Source organism: Apostichopus japonicus, chromosome 3 (assembly GCF_037975245.1).
Source record: "Apostichopus japonicus isolate 1M-3 chromosome 3, ASM3797524v1, whole genome shotgun sequence".
Taxonomy (NCBI): Eukaryota; Metazoa; Echinodermata; class Holothuroidea; order Aspidochirotida; family Stichopodidae; genus Apostichopus; species Apostichopus japonicus.
Genome location: NC_092563.1, coordinates 20,556,277 through 20,577,217, shown reverse-complemented (window position 1 = coordinate 20,577,217; position 20,941 = coordinate 20,556,277). Strand labels below are relative to the sequence as shown.

Genomic DNA, 20,941 nt, shown 5'->3' with positions numbered 1-20,941 from the left:
TATATCCATATTTATTAAAGGAAGATGAAACTTTGTGTAACTTTGAAGAATAACATTTATTATCAAGCTTATACTTGAATGTGTTGTTGAATTTCTTGTACTGTGTCTTTATATTGGTCGGATAGCCTCTACTCGATCACGCCAAATTGTACCCTGCTCTGGTGACCACGGGTAGAGCAACCATATCAGAATTTGTATTAAAGGTCAATGAGTTGTTGTTTCAAAACTTTCCAATTATAGCAATGAAAAGGATACGCTCTTAAATTCTTGATTTTCAGATCCCTCACGGTCGGCGAGAAACATCCATGGACAGTGTCTGTGATGGTCGCATTGTGTTCTGGGAAAAAACAGATGGTTAAGTTAGAAAAAGCAATGAGAGGGCACCAAGATTATACACTTTTGTAGTCAGAGAGAATATTCATTTTATCAGATTTTCTTCTGTGTTTTATAATAGAATAATGAAGGAATGAATAATTTATTTTAAGGTCATGCCACTCACTAACAACAACTACAAGGTTCTGGTTTCTGGAGGGAAATTATTTCCTAACTTCATCTGACACTTTGCACTTGCCTACCACAAATATTACATGCAAAATTAAAACAACTTTCAAGCATTATTTTACATTGAATTTGTCATAATCTTGGTAACTCAGAATTGGAAAACTTGACTGCCTCGGCTATTCTGGTGCACTTTTTTTCAGGACCTAAGTGCATTGTAAGCAAAATTGTTTTTATTATAACAGTCAATGTAAAACGTTCCATTTATGTACCAATTGCAAAGATGTCTGAACCAAGTTCCTCATGGAGGTTTTTTTTTTTTAATTTTTGTATTTCTTTTACGGGACCGTCCTGTAGCATTATTTAATTTACAAACTGTGTAATTATCATCACTTCTATATGTCATCTAGATCTGAAGGTCCATACATGCTTTAGCTATTTGGTTTCTAGCATTATGTGATGATTTCCTTCCCTGTTTTGTAATTCCATTTACTTTGATGATTCCATCAAGTTTAATATCTTTAAAATGCCATTCAATGAAATTTAAACTTTGAAGCTTAATTTACAATCAATGGCAGTTTTATCTACATTAATCAGATATCATGTAACAAGCAATGATGGTGTCTTTCATTTCAATTCAGAGGTCTTCCTTGTGACAGCAATATGGCAGCTAACCCACTCATGAAATTTTGTTAGCCATACGACAAGATTTTAAACCTTCATTAAAACACTGTCTTAACTAAACATTCTTTGCTTTTCTTCTTTGTTTTATGTTGTTCTGTGCTTTTGGTTACATTTATGCTTTTTTTTGTTTTTTTAGGGGGGGGGGGGATTTGCATCATTTGATTACAGCAGAATATGTTGCTTGGTATGTGATCCCTGAACATGCATCCCAGTGTAGATTCCTCAAGTTGCATCAAAGCCTGGTCATGTTTTACTACATATATCTACAACTTACCAGTTGCTGTTTTGCTGAGAGCAGTTTTAGTACATACTGTATATCTATAACTCACCAGTGGCTGTTTTGCTGAGAGCAGTTTTAGTACATATATCTATAACTCACCAGTGGCTGTTTTGCTGAGAGCATCTTGCATACAATCCATGAGAGCACCATAGTCATCCTATTAGAAGAACAATAAACATAAACTTAACATCGTTATTTAAGACACAAAATATCAAACAGTTGCCAGTAGCATCAGCAGATATGACTATAACAAGGTGGCCATGCAGTCAGTGATACTAGACCAGCTAATATCATCTGTTTTAATTGAGACAACATGGACCCACATGGTCATTACTGTTAACAACTGGGAACTAATATTCCAATGAATCCTCTTCTTGAAGTATATGATGACAATACAATATATGTTTTATTCCACATTGACTCAGCCCCCCTCCCCCCAATTGATATTGGGTCCTGAGTCTGCATCGCCTCCCCCTGATCCCCCTCCCCATCATATCAGGCCGGTTTAAGAATGGTACTGTAAGCTAAGTTTCTGTATCCATGATTGTCCATGTTATAACCATGAACTTGAGTCGGTTTCAGTGAGTCCGATGACAGTCAGTAGGGCAGAGTGCATCCCACTCAAGAACAACCTGAAAAATGTCTGATGCATTAATTTGGGTTCCTTTTACAAATGACTTTACAACACGGCTTGTTTCTGAGTTAGTGAGGTGAAGGGGAAAGCAAGGCCCTATTATCCTGAACAGTTAGCATTACTTTATGCATCAACCAATGATACTCACATCAGGTTCAGAGTCAGATTCAAAATCTTCGTGTTGAGAGTAAAACGTCTCTGCTGCATCAGCGTCTTCTGGGATACCTTCAGGAGGCTCGAAGTCGCCATTTTCTTCCTCACCATCTGGTTCCACTGCCTTCTCTGAATTCCTCTCTTTGGACGGCGACTGGGTTTTCTTGGAAGCACCATTTTTCTTGGGAGATTTCTTCTGCCTTCCTGCGAGGCCCGGTGGGGTGGCACTCGCTATATCTGGGTCATCGAAATTGACCGTGTGTTTCATCGGGGTAATCGGACGGTCGTCATAGCTTCCTCCTGATGGAGCCTTTAGAGTGCCGTCTGGCACCAAAGTATTCTCTACAAGAAAAAAAAAAAAAAAAAAATTACCATCAATCTTTTGTTGACTTAGTCAACAAGGGTTTTGTAGTGTTTACCTCAAAAGAGTTTATTGTAAATCTTTCACTATGTTTTCCACCAACCAGTCAGATTTTTTAGTTGAATTGTTGCAGTCTTGTGGCATCATAACCAATTATTGAAGGAAAGTTATCAGGTTTGGATCCAGGTGGTAGGGATGTATACCATCCCCTCCCTCCCCCCTCCCCTCCCTCCCCCTCCCCTCCCTCCCCTTTGAATGCCAGACAACAAATTGAAAGTAGTTATAAGCACAACCTAATTATAGACCTAATTTATGTAGACATGTCTAAAATCGTACTTTCTTCTTAGGGGGGGGGGGGGAGAGACCTCCTCAACTCCCTACATGGTTGTCAGCTTCAACAACCTCAGGGCCACAGTCCCTACTGTTTTAATATCCTCCATCAGCCTCTGGATATAGTCTTAAAATATAATCCCCCATATTTCCACAAAAATCGTACCAGGAATTATGAAATTAGGCTCAAACTCGACAAAACATTTTCAAAATGGAAGCAAACATGCAACTTTAAGAAATGAAACAGGATTTCCAACATTTCATAACAATATTTTCAGTTAGCATGTTCTGTTTTTCTACATTACCTCCTTCCCAGTGTCAATGGATATCAACAATGTTATTTCTACTGGACTATCATATGAGACAAAGAGAATGAATGATACCTTGTGAAGCCGGCTTAATCGGACGATCTTCGTAACTGACGTATGACGGTGACATGGTCCTTGAAGCTGAAACATAGAAATAACCCAGAGATCAGAAATGATTTATTATGCAAGACAACACCCACGCCATTTGATTAACCACTAGTACTTTCATCCTTGGTATAACATACCATCATAACCCAGTCCTCCGGCTCCATATGTGGACAGAGACCTTATTGAGCTATGCAGGGGAATGCCGTGTCCAGTAGCGTGATACCAGTAAGGAAAAGATCCTTACTTACATACATACATATTAGACACTTATATAGCGCTGCTACATCGAGATCGTAGCGCTTTACAAAAAGAAAGCTAAATCTTTGAATATAGATAAGTTTTCAAAGCTTTCTTGAAAATGGACAAAGAACGAGAACTCCTAATAATAAAAGGTAGGCTATTCCACATGTGTGGGGCAACAAAAAAGAAAAATTTGCCCTCCGCTGACTTGAGGGTCCTGATGGTACTGGGTTCAGTGAGGAGTGTGGTGTCAGAAGCAGAGCGTAAGTTTGATCTACGGCAGAGCAGTAACGAGAGAGACAAGCACATAAGTATGCAGAGGCGGTACTGCTTATACACTCATAAACTGGAACCATAACTTTGAAAGTAATTCTCACTTCGACAGGAAGCCAATGTAGTTTATGTAAATAAGGGGTCGCATGACTTTTACTGTCGACAAGGATGGACTGTCCGATATGTCTTTAATACTTTGAGTACTGTGACAGACCGGACGATACAGCAACAGAGTGACCGTACGTTCCATTTCACCTGTTTTTTTATGCTCATTGTTATTATTATTATTGAAGATGCAAAAACAATGTGTTTCAAATGATGGATTGGACTCGGTAAGGGAGGTAAAAAATTCTTGTTCAAGTCTCTGTGAAGGGCAAGTTGAAAACAGCCCTCATTTGATCATCATAATTCTCCTTGAAAGTTTGGCACCTTTTGAAAGTAATTTCCTTTGTTTTTGTCATTATCATGTGAGTGGTATTTATATAATTTGCAATTTGATAAAGGAAGTGCCAAGAGAGAGACTATGTCGAACAAAGCGAAAGACTCATCTGGGCAACGCTCTTGTAGTATTCTCTGTGATAGACAAATTGAGATTTGGTCCATTTGAACACGATTTCTCCGTATTTTGGCAGCTGTCGAAATCTTTGTTTGTTTGTGCTTGCAATTTTAAATTTGAGTATTATGGGATATTTAAACATGAAATTGGAAACAGAAATTTTGATGAATTTTTTTCATAACTTAAAGTGGATTCACAGCTTTTTTTCCATACGACACGGTGGTGAAGTCATGCTTGAGGTAACATTATGACCGAGTATGGAAATTGAATTTATGACCTCATATATTTTCGGTGTGTTTACTACAGATCAAGAAAGGAGGACGATAAAATCTCAAACCGACATTTTTCTACCATTGTGTGTTTTTTCTCGACAGCTCAAATCTACAATATAAAATTTGATACAATTTGTAAAAGTCTGTTAACTTCCATTGGAGTTCACTATCACATCAATAATGTTCCTGTGGAGTGTTTATCAATCTAGCCACCTCCCAAACACAACCTTTTTTTGTCAAATACGTTGACTTAAGACTCAAAGTATTCGTAAATATTTAATAAACTGTAGCCATATGGAAATAAAAAAAATGGCCAACAAGGAAACCTTTGAATGGATATATCTAGCTGACAAACTAACAACAGATATAATGATTCTAGTTATCACTTACAGATCAAAGTCTGTTTGGCATTTGTTTACTTTCAGTTTTCATCAAATTTTAGCTGTCGAGTGCACGGATCACCCAGCGTGGTATTAATCAATCAAGGTCAGTTATCCCATTGAGGAAGTAGAATTGTTTTCAATTAAGTAGTCAGTTGTCTTTGCAATGTTAACTTCTCACAAAGAAATGTTTATTGGGATTGCAATCAAGTTTTATAGGGATGAACTGATCAGTTTGAGAATCACACGATGTTCCTGAAATGACTATTTAACTTGGCAACATTTTAGGACAACAAAATGGATTATGGAATCTGGATTAACTTTACACGGCTGAGTTGCTCGGTTTGTACATCACGAGACATTTCTGAAATCCCTACAATTGAATCCCATCTTTATGAAATAATTTCTGCACTCTTTTCAAAACTTCATTTGCCAATGAGTTTTCTGTTTGCAAGTTGATTCTGCAAAACATTGTTGAATCTGGTAAATCAACATTGATTTAGACAGATATATTGTTTTGATACATCATAGTCTAAGAAAAAAAGAATTGGAGTGCTAGTGATGTTTTTATAACTATCCTTGTTTTTCAAGATTACCTTTACATTATGCGAACTCCCTGAAATGCTCCTTTTGACGCTAAATTAATGATGTTATGTGGCTCTTTAGTGCACCGCTGAATGCTAATGTTAATCCATCATTATATAACGTCCTATGAACAACAATGCAACATTATATGACATTCAACACCATTTGACTTGAATAATGTGTAATATATTGTAAAAACAAATTACTTGAAGGTGGCAAAAGCATTTTGTTTTCTGAGTTGTGTTACTGTATATCTGAGGAACTGATCTAATATTGCTTGTGTTAGACTGAGTAGTCCAGCCACTGACATTGATGAGTCGCAGATGTTTAAAGGTTAGTTTCTCCCCCCAAAAACTTAAAACTGGCATAGACATACAACTTGGACTGACAGCATTCTGTTTAAATGGTCTCTAAATTATCAAAATCAATTTCACACCAACATGTTATCCTTTCACGCTGAATTTCAGACACAAAATGCAACAGACATATTCAATTTTTAATAGCTTTATGGCAGCGACTCGTAGACACTAACCAATTAACCAGACGAGAGATATATTAATATTTTAAAAGTCTGCTAATGGTTCCATCCAGGTCTGGCTGTTTGTTTTAACAGACATTTTTACCAATTTATGAAACTTCTTAATTTTACCATAGCCTAGTTTTAATTCAGATATTTTACATTCTCTGAGTACAGCAGCTAGTGATGGTACGCGAAACATTATTGTAATGCCCTGTGACTATAATTACCATACTAGAGATGGTACGCTAAGCATTATTGTAATGCCATGTGACTATAATTACCATACTAGAGATGGTACGCTAAGCATTATTGTAATACCATGTGACTATAATTACTGTACTAGAGGTGGTACGCTAAGCATTATTGTAATGCCATGTGACTATAATTACTGTGCTAGAGGTGGTATGCTAAGCATTATTGTAATGCCATGTGACTATAATTACCATACTAGCAAATGTATTGCTATAACTATTCATTAAAGCTTGGACGTTTGACACCTACTGTACACTACTTTGCTTTGATCAGTACTGATATTGTTTATATCCACTGAACAGACAATAACCTGTACATCTCATAGAGTACCCAACTCTGCCCCTTTTTGCTTTATGGCCTATAAATACGTTGATAATTAATTATAAGATACATTCCTGTCAGGCTCACTCAGCGACATATTTACATAAAATCCATACAAGTTCACTATGGAACATGTATATTGTCTATGTATATATGCCAGTTTGTATTTGTATTCAATTGTGTATGTATGCATATGTGTATATATATGTATTGTGGGTGGTGGGGTTGGGTGGGAGGGTTATACATATTGGGTTGGTATGTGGGTGGATTTAAGTGTTACTGTTTTCTTATATTGTTCTCTCTATTTACTTATTGGAGCGCTCTACTAGACAAGCCATTTGGTTTTTTGGAGTGCTTCCTTTCACAATTTTCCCTGTTGTTGATATCTTTTGTCACTTAGTTAACTTCTCTGTATTTATATTATGAAGAAACAAATAAATGAAATGAAATGAAATATACTTCATATTGCATACTGACCTTCCTGCACAGTGGTCATTCCCTCCGCGGCCCAGCGGTCAGCGGTAGGATCCTCGTCGTACTCTGCGTATTGGTCTGCATATCCCATCGGTGGGTACGTGGTGGCATCGGAATACGCATACGAACTATGCTGAATCTACGGAAGATGATAACGGAAAAAAAAATATAAAGATAAGCAAAAAAATTTAAACCTATGATTACTTATATTTTCTGTATTTTGTTCTTTTTTTATCTCTCCCTATCTCTTAGTTGCATCTGTTGATTATTATATTTGCTTTTGTTTCTTATGATTGACCTTTCACCATTGCGCTCTCTTCTTTCTTTCTCTTTGGTGAATCGAGCTGATCCGTACAAAAGCTATTTGGCGTTCTCACATTCTCCACACTGTAGACAACAGTTGTCGCATGTTGAGATATTAGCTAGTATCCATTAGAGTATTATAGTTAGCATTGTGCGGTAGTCAGATTTCACACAACCGGTAGTGTTGCAACATGACTCCTGGTATCGTAGCTACAACTGGGATTTTCCTCAACTTTCATCTATGGTTCAATGCACTTAATTTTACGAGACTGTCAATGTCATACATTCAATATGCATAGCCTAGGCTATGTACATGTATACTCTTACACGCACGGTTATAAAAAAATAAAAATAATACGCTATATTAGGGCCTTTGTTTTTTAACATACACTTCCAAAAAGAGAAAGCACAAACCTTGGAAAAAAGCAACCCACACCATCCCTCATTCACACTCGACGTACGATATTAGATTAACACGTTCGCACGTGGATTAAACTTGTAATCTGTACACAAACAGAAATTGGGAGTTCCTCACTATTCCATGATATTGGAATAGGGCAACCCCTTCAAGTTTATAGGATCTAAACTCCAATCCTACGACACATCCTGCTAAACAAATACCATTCAAAAGATTATTGGCTGAGAGAAATGCTGTTCAGTTCATAAACCATTAAGCATAAAAAAAAGGTGTAAAAATGAATCAAACACTATAAAAAAAATTCTTTTGAGTAGCCTAGTGAACCTACAAACAACACCTTACCACAATGAGGAAGTTCTTCTGAAACATTGTTACTTTCAGGAAGAGCTCATGATTGAAACTTCTGACAGACTAACGTTTTGTTTCCGCTTCTTAGTTTCTCTATCTCTTTGTCTCATTGGAGGAGGGGGTGGAGGGGGGAGGAGGGGTGGTAATAGGGTAGAGTGGAAGGGGCAACATAAAGGGCACTGTGGACTGTGACGACTGACCACTTTAACAAACATATTGGCAATTTATCAACTACTGTATATATAGCAAACAATAATGCTACACTTAAGAAATGAGTTTCCACAGGCAAAGCAACAATAACATTGAGTTGAATTGAATTGAAGCTTAAAAAGGTGTAAATTCTTTCCATCATACGATACATGATGAGTAATTTAACTGGATGAGAAAAGTGTCAACCAGTAGATAGGTTTGAGGGTGATACAGCAATCGGCTAACAGATGGAATACTAACTGAAGGCTCACAAAGTTATATTAACTGTAAGGTCAAACCAGAACCAAGTCAACCATTTTAGATTGTAAGTGGTCTTAAAACTGCCGTACAACTTGTACCTATAAAAGTCCCTGTTAGCATAAATTCTTTTTCAAGTTGGTAAACACTTTACGTAGTTACTTAAGCAGAGAGTTAAGGTAAGGAATGCAAATATTACAATGAAAAACAGGAGGCTGGATAATGAAACGTCCACTGAAGCATTACAATTCTGTATCAATTCACTGAAAAATCAGCCACAAACAAACCTGGAATCTCCATATGAAAATCAAGTCAAGTTTCAAAAGTTCACGTCATTGTTTTTTTTTTCAAAAATAACTCGGGGACAAATGGAAGAGAAGTGGAAGCATGTTTCTCTACGTGTTACGAGTGCAATAGTTAAGTATGTAGGACTATCTGATTATAAAATATGGTTTATATACATCAATAGGCTATTATACTTAATATGCATGTAGGAGGGCTATTTTGGTGTAGTTCACATGACAACCAGGTGATTAATACTGTGCATGCCTGTTTGATATGGCAACCAGTTTGTTTTTAGACAAAACAGTAACAGATCAATAGAATGGAATTACAGTTTTTCCATTGAGCAAGACTGAGGTTTTAGGGTTATCCAGTGATCTGAAACCAAGTTAATTTCTTGTCAGACAACATTTATAGCAATCCTTCAGGTTCTCCGAGTATCAACCACTTTATGAATCAACAGTATAGCACTACCTTCCATGTTAAATTGATATTGTTGGACAACAAACTTTGCAATTCTAACCACCTTGAAAGAAAAGTCCACTATTGCTCTAACAGAGACAACCAAACAAACTTTTTAAAAATCAGCACTAGCTAGCTAGCCACAGATGGCATTTGGAAGAACTATAACACTACAAATTACATATAACCAACCAAGGCAAAGCTGTAAACAGTTTGGAGTTGAAAATGTGAGTTTTTATTTATATAGTTAAACGTCAGGATCCTTTTCCCAATATTTGATATAACTGAACATGTACATGAATATGTAATAGCTATGAATATGTAATAGCTATGAATATGTAATAGCTATGAATATGTAATAGTATGTCACTAATTGTCTAATGGCTTATGAATTTAAAAAAAAAAAAAAAAAAATCACACCATACAGAGAGAAATTCTACAGAGATCTACCAAACTAGAAGAGAAAGAATCATACTTATTCAGAGAGAATATCCATTCATATACAGAATAATATTTGTTCTCTTTCACCATTTTTGTACAGTCTTTGCATTAATACCTGTTGTGCTTCACCAGCACCCACTTGCCATGCAGGCCTGGTAAAGGTTCCCATTGTGCCTTGGATGGTGCCTTTCCTGACTTCATTCTCAAATCTGTTTTTACGGGCATGCATGCTGAAAGCAGAGAAAATTTAACCATTTCAAGTGGTTTTGAAAATGCCTTGCCATGGAAAACTGATATTAATATTACAGTAGCAACAATAACAAAGTAACATTTCATTATATTGTATTATCCTAACATGAAACTTGATCAGAAGCACAGGAAATCAGTTTTGTACACAATCATGTCAGTGAAGTTAGAGTGTGTTAATGTTAAAAAAGTGCCTCATTCATACTACCAAAGGAGTGTAATATTACTAATGCTTAATTCACGATAACGTTTATGACAAAAGCACAATTCGTGCTCTATAGGAAATAATAAGTCTGTGATTAATTTTGTGATCTCCTGTCTTATAATATACTATGGGTCCCTGTGTACAGAGACTGCAACGTTTCTTTGTCCATATACAGCAATTTTCACAATTTTGCTTCGCATTTTGCTTGAAGGTTGCAAAGAAAGTGAAACATGCCCTCAAATACTTTATCCCAACAACTAAAACTATTCAAGCACTGTATAATAAGTTGCCTGATTTTGCTGTCATTGTTGTTCTTATACATATATTTTTGTCTCCTTCCATCAGCCCTCTCCGTCTCGTACTTACCTTAGTAGATGGGCTTGTTCGTCCGCCTGCTGTATCTTTCGCAACCTCATCCGCTCCCTCGGTGTTAGATGCTTCATCTTCTCTATTGCCACCTCTTGCGGATCTGGGGGGCGCTCCTTTACTGAAATGTCCTGCAGATCCTCGAGGTGGGTCTTCTCTCGGACCAACGTCGCGAGCTCCTCCGCCTCTTGTGTCGCTAGTTTGACGTCGTCCTCCTTCTGATACTTCAAGTCAGCCATACGGTTGTACATTTTCTGTGGTTATGATAGACACGTGATCTCAGAAGATGAAAGTTGCGTAGCTTTTATATATATGTATATATATATATATAAGTGAAACCGTAGTGAGTTGGAAAATCCAGAACAGTGAAAAAACTTCCAGCCTCCACCGGGATTCAAACCTGGGCCTCCTGCTTTATTATGCGGACACCCTAACTACTAGGCTATGGACGCTGACTGTATGTCCAGAGGTTCAAAACCGGTAAGGAAGGTCATCATATATAATTGAATTCGTATTGAGTTGGAAAATCAAGAACAGTGAAAAAAACTTCCAGCCTCCACCGGAATTCAAACCCGGGCCTCCCGCTTTATATGCGGACACCCTAACCACTATTTTATGATTATATATATATATATGGGACATACTGTTGGGATATCCCAACCAAATCTCACCTCTTTAAGGTCTTTCAGTACCCCAGAAGTGAAACAAGGGTGAAAAGTCTGTGAACGCCTGATGAGTTTCTGACGAGTTGGATCACAGTTTGTAAAATTCCCTTAAAGTGCTGCTTACGCTTATATATTTTGTAGGAGAGTTCATATGGAATGCTCATTTTTACTAGCCACCTCATTCAATTCATGCATTTTAAAGTAAATAGTGAAAGGTTGGAATAGAGCATTGCTTGAAAATGAGGTATGAATATTTGGGGGTATTTTTCCAATCAGCAGGATAAGAAAGTGTTGATGAAATCACACCAAATAAACATCCACACTTCTTAATATACAGCTACTCATTAAGTCATTCACTGTAATATAAATCATGCTTTTGTTTCATATAAGTTAGCAATATCAGTTAATTATTGTCTCAAAATGCAATTCAAAGCTGTTGAATTACTGTCGTTTAATATTTGAATAAAATCAAGAAAACTGTATGGCTCGATTTGAAGGGTTTCATAAGAAAAACTGAGACAAAGAAACACGACGTTGTCGTGAACTAGAAAGTAAAACTATCCCAGGGTATACGAAGGTTACTTGAGGATGTACTCAGCCAGAAGTTCTTGTGTCATTCGCATAAATGTTAAATATCAGCCTTGCATCACCGAAGCACTAAAAATAAACATAATTCTGTGATATCAACAGCCTTTTGAATAATTTTTTCTTCATACTCTCTCTTTTTGTCATTTCTTACCTCAATATGTCGACCAACATATGGAATCTTAGTAACCTCAGCTGCAGACGGCCTTTCTGATGGATTCCTGTTCAGTAACCTTCAATAGAAAATCATAAAAAATGGTGGAAAATAAGAATATACTTTACAAGTGCCTCTCTGCTCTCTCTACCTTTTTGCTAACGTGTAAGAAAAACTTTAGATGGCTAATTTTAACAGGTGACATTTGGGTGATCACACCTAATAAATACTAACAATAGAGTCAGTTCTCAACTTTGGTTGTACATGTTGATTCCACACAAAACAAACGGTTAGGGTACCTACAAAAGATCATACTTACAAACTCTCCAATCTACGTAAGAACTCTCTGATCTACTGTACCTAACACACACAATTAACAATACTTCAGCGCTGAGCTATCCTAACTTTGATTGTACATGTAGATTCCACACAGAGCCATCCCATTTCCCACCTCACTTATGAGTTCCTCCACCAGTTTTTACAACTGAGAATATCTACTTGGTCTTTTGGCGGTGGTGATGGTCTTCGGACTGAGACGTTGGCCTAAATATTGATAGTTGGCCTAAACATTGATGGTAGAGTGTTAGCTCAGTGGTTAACAAGGGTGCCTATCAATCATAAGGTCCCCGGTTCGAGTCACTCCAAGATTAATGTATGTCGTCCAGTCACAGAGTTGTTGACAATTGACAATTCCTATTCATGGACGTTGAATATGAATCTAAGAGACTGACTTCGGTCAGCTTGCGGCTTTGATAAGCCAATGAGGCTTCTTCGCGAGTTCCTGCTTGCAGGAGGATCTAAAATACATACATACATACATACATACATACATACATATTTATTTATTTTGAAACTGGCTTGTGACAGCACCGGAGACAAGCTTCCGGCGTATCTTTTGTACACAGATATATGCTACAGTTGTGGGCTCTTGTACGCTGCAATGCAAACCAGTTACCGGTTCATTACATTTATTATATACTACTGTAAGCTAATAAGGGCAATTGCTTATGTGGGACACGTACATTTCAATAACTTTCTGTACATTCTTGTCGTAGTTTTTTGGGATCTCCGGCGGTTTTCCTTCGACTATTTTGTACATGACCCCCATTAAAGATTGTCCTTCAAAGGCATGTTGTAAAGCACAAAGCTCATACAGGATACAGGCTATAGACCTACACAAGGAAAACAAAGAAACAGAATAATAAAAGATCTGTAAACATATAAACATTGCAATACAGAGGGGGGAGGTAGGGAGGTGCGAGGGGAAGTTGAATCTCTTGCAAGTATTTTTCTTTCTTGCTGCATTTCAAGTTACTTTATAAGAGGCTTTGAAGAGTAAAATAAATATTTGTCTAAATCTACTAAAAATCACATTCCCAGAATTCCATCTTGCTAGGCAATGAATAAGGGTTTTATTACTATACATACACTATGGGTATACAATATGTTTATACACTATGTGTATGCACTATGAATATAAGATGTGTATATACACTATGTACACTGTGTCACTATGAATATAAGATGTGCTTTATCTATACACTATGTGTATTCACTAGCCACTATGTATACACTGTATCAGATGTATACATATATACTATGTTTATACATATATACACTATGTTTGTAAACTATGAATATAAGATGTGTATATATATACACTATGTACACTATGTGTACACTGTGTCACTATGAATATAAGATGTGCTTTATCTATACACTATGTGTATACACTAGCCACTATGTATATACACTGTATCAGATGTATACATATACTATGTTTATACATATATACATTATGTTTGTAAACTATGAATATAAGATGTGTATATATATACACTATGTACATTATGTGTACACTGTGTCACTATGAATATAAGACGTGCTTTATCTATACACTATGTGTATACACTAGCCACTATGTATATACACTGTATCAGATGTATACATATACTATGTTTATACATATATACACTATGTTTGTAAACTATGAATATAAGATGTGTATATATATACACTATGTACATTATGTGTACACTGTGTCACTATGAATATAAGATGTGCTTTATCTATACACTATGTGTATACACTAGCCACTATGTATATACACTGTATCAGATGTATACATATACTATGTTTATACATATATACACTATGTTTGTAAACTATGAATATAAGATGTGTATATATATACACTATGTACATTATGTGTACACTGTGTCACTATGAATATAAGATGTGCTTTATCTATACACTATGTGTATACACTAGCCACTATGTATATACACTGTATCAGATGTATACATATACTATGTTTATACATATATACACTATGTTTGTAAACTATGAATATAAGATGTGTATATATATACACTATGTACACTATGTGTACACTGTGTCACTATGAATAGAAGATGTGCTTTATCTATACACTATGTGTATACACTAGCCACTATGTATATACACTGTATCAGATGTATACATATACTATGTTTATACATATATACACTATGTTTGTAAACTATGAATATAAGATGTGTATATATATACACTATGTACATTATGTGTACACTGTGTCACTATGAATATAAGATGTGCTTTATCTATACACTATGTGTATACACTAGCCACTATGTATATACACTGTATCAGATGTATACATATACTATGTTTATACATATATACACTATGTTTGTACACTATGAATGTAAGATGTGTATATATCTATAGATATATACACTATGTGTATACACTAGATGATACACTATGAATATAAGATGTGTATATTCTATGTGTATATACTATGTATATACACTATGTTCATACACTATGTGTACCATGTAGCACATAAATTCCATTTTCTATCAGTTTTTAAATATCTCAATAGTGATGATGCAATATCTCATGTCTGGTACATTCTACATAGTTGGCTACAACCACAGCCTTAATTGGCTGACATCAACTCCAAACTTTCTATGACCTTACCAGGCATAGAAAACACTCAACTGTCAATATTCCAGGAATTTTTTACCACCTTTGCCCTCAGTTTTTTATTCAAAAACAAAAAGTTCCTTTAAGTACTTCCTCTTTGCTTCAAAAAATCATCATATCTGAGACTGTTTCTTCAAATAGTGTGTCAAATAATCACTGCAAGTATTGACAGCCAGGTCTACCCAGACTGACAGCTACTGTAATACAACCAGACAACTTTAGGTACTACTAGGGGATATATATACATTTAAATACAGTAGCTGTGTGTGGGTGTGAATGGCGTATTTGATGGTTTTTCTGACTCCACATCTAATGGAAAGCAATTTACACAAACATGTCTTTTTCAAGGTCAAAACTTCCTCCCTGAAAATTGGAATTATTCAAGCACAGTGTGCTGATCGTGGTGTATACTCTGTTTGATATAGTAGAACGGAAGTAAAGTGAACCCTCTGTTAATATCATATGTCAAAATGTGGAAATCAAGCAGAGGGGATTTCTTCCCCTTCTAACGTCAACTTTACAGGATCATTTGGTGCACAGTAGCTATTATAAACCAGGATCTGATAATACAGTACTGTACCACTCACATTCTTTGTTAAAAGCAACAAGCTCTGTTTGACACCAGATGTTTCTGAATGTGTAAATTTAGTTCATATTCTAAAGTTGGATGCATATTGGAAGGAGAGTCCAAAAGAAAGTTTATTTTTCCCTATAGATTACGAAAGAGGAACATGATCTAACATCCTGAAATTCTCATTTAATTCCTATGTATTGTTTTTTAAGATATTAACATCATTTGAAGTGACATGTTTCACATCTAAGAATGGACTTAAAGGACACAGATATGATGTCATTGACACACTGATAAATTTGTTCTACATTTTTCTTTTAAAAGTAAACCTCCAAGTTTCTTCTTCAAAATTGGGATGCATTGACATATATGAATATACTGTACTTCACAGTCATCTGGGCATCGATAACTTTACATCCCCTTTGGGACTGGATCCACTCCAAGAGCAAAAAGTAACTAGAGGAGCTTTGCTGCAGAATCTCAATTCTTTGTACAGTGAAAGAGATATTCCAGTAGCTGTAATATACACAGTATAATGATTATAACAACCAGAAAGCCAATAGCCTTTAGTGATTCTGGAACCTGTTTTCAATCCATGGGTGAAAACAAGAGTGTGAACATAAACACAAAACGCAACCTTTTTTGCTGTCATTTTGAAACTAATGACATCACACCTGTTTGCTTCAAGTTCACTACGTGCTGCACACTTTGCTACCCCCATTCATCACCTTGCATGTTCAAGACTGGTTCTTCATTCACATACATACTGTATGTATACAAATATGTGCTAGCAGAAGCAATGAAGCTTTCCACACTGTAATGATCCACATTTTTCCACTTACCAAACATCTGATTTTGAGTTATAGCCTTCATGCTTGAGTACCTCCGGGCTCATATAATACGGAGTACCAGTAAAGGTGCTTGCCATATCTGTGGTACCCATCAGCACCCTTGAAATGCCAAAGTCACCAATCTTCACCATGTTGTTTTTCAGGAAAATATTTCGTGTTTTGAGATCTCTATGAAGCACTCTCCTACTCGTAGGTAAATAAAGAAAGATGAGATTTTTTATTAGAAAATACAGTTAGAGGACTTTATAATATTGTATTTGGAAGACAACAGTACTTTTGAAAAACAATTTCAATAAGTTACAGCTAACGCTAGTGATGTTTGTATCCAAGCCAAGTTTGCATCACTATTAACAAACAGTTCAATATTTTATATCCTGCACTGTATGAAAGGAACTTACTATCCTTAAAAACATGAGATCTTTCTTATAGCCTTGGGACAATCAGTGACCGACTCAACATTGCTCTACTTGACCTTCATCAAACTAACTCTACAATAGCAAAAGGTACTCACTGCTAGGCATACTGTAGCCAACTTTGTTTATTAATAATAAGAATGGATACATGAGATTTTACTTTCAGGCAAGTAGATAAGATTGCCTTCATGAGGGCAAACATAAATACTTCTATATTATCACTTTTGGGTCTTATGGAGAAGAAAATAATCATAATCATACTTTCTCCCAAATGGCCTGCATTTAACAAAACATATGCTAAATATGAATACTTGTGCTACACAACTGAAGTTAACTGAAAGCACCAATAACATCTAACCCGAGCCCCTTTACCCAATGTATAAAATTTTCAAGGGGACAGAAGAACGCTCGCTCTTAAACCCCTCCTCAGGATCGGCATCAGAGCTAACAATTTACCCCTTCCCCTCCCGACCCCATGCCCCCCTTGAAAAAATAATTGAAAAAGTCAAAATCTTTTTTAAGAAGTCAAACTCTGGCTACGTGCATGCCATCCAATTCCTCCAAAAGTGATTTGAATAATTTATGCATCATCGGGTAAAAAACTTTAATGTGACAAAAGGATGAACATAAAAAAATGTCCCCTTCTTACCCCTGTAGCACTCCCATCTTCAGATACCCTGCCCAACATCTCAATATAACTCACTGACTACAAAGGCTCTCATTAATATTCATAAGAATGTCAAAGGTTGACCCACCTGCTGTGCATGTGTTGCACGGCCAATGTCAACTGCACAAACCAATCCATGATCAGGGATTGGTCCAGGCTTTTGCCAGCCTTCTTTGTAGCTGTGATCATATCATCTAGATCTCCACCCTAAAGACAAGAACATATATTCCTCATAATTTGATGTTTTGCACTTTCTGATAACATCTTCATCAGCTCCTTGTTTAACTTAACCATTTCTTTCCTTCATTTGTCATGCAGATCTATTCCCTTAAACTACTTGGTTGTGTACTTGGTTGTGTGCTTGGTTGTGTACTTGGTTGTACTTGGGTTGTGAATAGTACGTGGTTGTACTTGGTTCTGCAGTACCTGATTGTGATTCATTTTAACTGTATGATTTGTTTAGTATACTGTACAGTTAATTTAGATTGTGAGGAAGTCAATTAAATCTCATTTATGTTTTATCAATTAGAAATTGAAATTTGCATTGTCACTTAAAAGGAACGATAACTCAAAACGTCATCAGAAATAAGTCCCTCCTCCTGATAACCCAACCCCAAACTCACCCCACAGACACCCCAAACTCACCCCACACACACCCAAACAAACAACAAACAAAATCCTAATGTACTATGAATTGTGCTTCATGACTTTTAGCATTGCTGTAATTTTGTTTCAGGAGGAGAGGTAAAGAAACTGAAACATGATCATCACCCCCCCCCCCCCCGTCATATAGTAAAAGCAAAGAAGGAAAGGCAAAGATATAAACATCCTGAAATTGTCTCAAACTTGTGTTTCGTGTCTGACATGGTAATCTTTCATCATACTGTATTTATAACCCAGATATCAAATATTTAAATGCCTAAAAGTGATGTATATTCATTAATATAGATTCTCTGTGTACAGTACTACTGAAAAAAACGAAAGTACACGACATAGCACAATATATATGTCACTGACATACAGTAGTTCATCAGTCCTCAATGAAATAGGCACGAAAAATTTTGCAAACGAATCAAAAAACCTTGACGGTCAATTAATACTGGGACACAAACAATTCTGCACTCCATTAATTAACCATTTTAATGACTCGAATTAATGACCAGCCAAAGTGCAGTAATGACCTTTCCCCTAATTATCTGAATGAAGATTTCCTACTGTACATGATGCTTTGGTCAGAGTGCTTCAGAGTCATAACCAAGTATACAGTGCACATACTTAACCCTGTATAGCACCCTGTGAGGTTGCATATGTTTCGCAGCTCCTGTTTACATCGATTTTTGGCAGAATATATTCATCATACATTTTTGTAGAATGGACTGTTGATTTTCGAAATATCAGAGAGTCTGTACATACCATCATTTAGCAATTTGACGGACTAGAAAGTGCATATTTATGTGGTTTTCTTCAAGTTATACGTCTTCGATTCTGTCACAGTTGACTGGTTTCTAACATGCTTAAGTATACTAGTGCACAACTGCTTAGTATCCGTGGATCATTGACCAAGCCTTTGCTGCGGCTACCGCTCCAAGTCTACAGCACTCTCAAAAGAAATGGAATAAGTGCTGTTAAGCCAACCAGCCGGGGCACAAAGGGGATTAAAAGGAGAAGAATACCTGTGAGATTGACAAACACACTGGCCAGACAAGTGCTTAAACAACGCTCAGCCAACTATGATAATCTGATCAGCCTGGTCAGGGGTCAAGGTCGTCCAGGGCCGGACGAAAACAACAACAACAACACAGATCAGCTGATTGGTTCCTTCTCTACTAACTCTATGCCATTGAAACTCTGCCTGATTAACCCTTGCTCCGTGTGCAACAAAGCTACAGAACTTTGTGATTTCACCATGGACAATGCTTTGGATGCATGTGTTATTACTGAGACATGGCTTAAAGGTGATGAGCGAGATGAGGTCATTCTGGCAGAGCTAAAGCCACCAGGTTATAATGTGAAGCATGTCCCCAGGAAAGGTAGAGGAGGGGGCATTGCTGTCATGCACAGAGACTCTATCTTATTGGTACCCAATACATCTAATAGTTACCAATCATTTGAGTGCCTGGAATGTGTGATGCAGACTACTCCTCCTGTGCGCCTAGTGACCATCTACAGGCCACCACCATCAAAGACAAATGGTAACAACTTTAGAACTTTTATGGAGGAAATAACTGCTTATTTTGAACTTCTCGTCATATCCACCGGTATTCTCCTTGTCCTTGGAGACTTTAATCTACACATTGACAAGCCAGCAGATAAGGAGGGAGCGGAGTTCATTTCTTTAGTGGAGTCACTTGGAATGACTCAACATGTGACTGGGGCTACGCATCGTGGTGGGCACACGCTGGATTTGGTACTGACCAGGAACATGGATAACATTGTGCCACGTGTTGCTGTTGAGGATAAATGTCTCTCTGATCATTACCTTGTGTTCTGTGTGCTACCCCTACACTGCCTTATGCCTAAAACACAGGTAATCACCTACAGAAGGACAAAGGCCATCCAGCCTGACAGCTTCATCTGTGATATTAGTGCCTCATCTCTTGCTTCAATTTCAAGTGACACTCCAGCAGACAATGCCATCAGTCTGTATAACTCTGTCCTATCTTCCATCGTGGACAGTCATGCCCCAAAGAAGACCAGACGCGTCCCGGTGCGTTTACATCCAGACTGGTATACGGCTCTGATAAGAGAGGCCAAGCAGCAGCGGAGGCAGTGTGAGCGGCTGTGGCGAAGGACCAGGCTTACTGTGCACAGAGATATGTTCATCGAAGCTAAGCGAAAAGTTAACATCATGATAGCAGAAGCAAAGTCAAGTCACTTCCACAACATCATCTCTGAAAATAGCAGTGACTCCAAGAAGCTCTTTTCTGTTGTTAGCAATCTCCTTGGTAGGAAGGCAACACCAACATTACCCCCCGACAAGGATTCTAAGGAACTTGTGCATGAGTTTAGCACATTTTTCATTGACAAGATCACCAGAATTAGAGCCAGTATAGTCAGTGAAGGGAAGTCAAAATCCTTCTCACTGACAGTGCAGAAACCGCCATCTTGTGCACTAGATATGTGGGAGCCAGCTACAGAGGATGAACTGAAGCGGATCATAATGGCCTCCCCGTCTAAGAGCTGTGGCCTTGATCCGCTGCCTACAAATCTCCTTAAGCAGTGTGTGAAACCTCTCTTGCCAGTTATCAGCACTATTGTGAACAACTCCCTCAAAACTGGCGATGTACCATCCGCTTT

At 37.1% G+C, this 20,941-nt stretch overlaps 1 protein-coding gene across 3 annotated transcripts in view; it reads right to left on the bottom strand.

Moving 5' to 3' along the window:
- The window catches only part of LOC139965390 (serine/threonine-protein kinase Nek11-like), a 37,262-nt gene that overhangs the window by 3,775 nt on the left and 12,546 nt on the right, over positions 1–20,941 (bottom strand). For all 3 annotated transcript variants that reach the window (XM_071967709.1, XM_071967707.1, XM_071967708.1), the window contains 11 exons: positions 17,733–17,851; positions 16,556–16,747; positions 13,174–13,323; positions 12,152–12,230; positions 10,748–11,001; positions 10,046–10,160; positions 7,233–7,368; positions 3,324–3,389; positions 2,245–2,591; positions 1,562–1,619; positions 256–337 (listed from right to left, as the gene is read on the bottom strand). In XM_071967709.1, the coding sequence (XP_071823810.1) occupies positions 256–337; positions 1,562–1,619; positions 2,245–2,591; positions 3,324–3,389; positions 7,233–7,368; positions 10,046–10,160; positions 10,748–11,001; positions 12,152–12,230; positions 13,174–13,323; positions 16,556–16,747; positions 17,733–17,851 (1,598 nt within the window). The remainder of the gene's footprint in view (positions 1–255; positions 338–1,561; positions 1,620–2,244; positions 2,592–3,323; positions 3,390–7,232; positions 7,369–10,045; positions 10,161–10,747; positions 11,002–12,151; positions 12,231–13,173; positions 13,324–16,555; positions 16,748–17,732; positions 17,852–20,941) is intronic.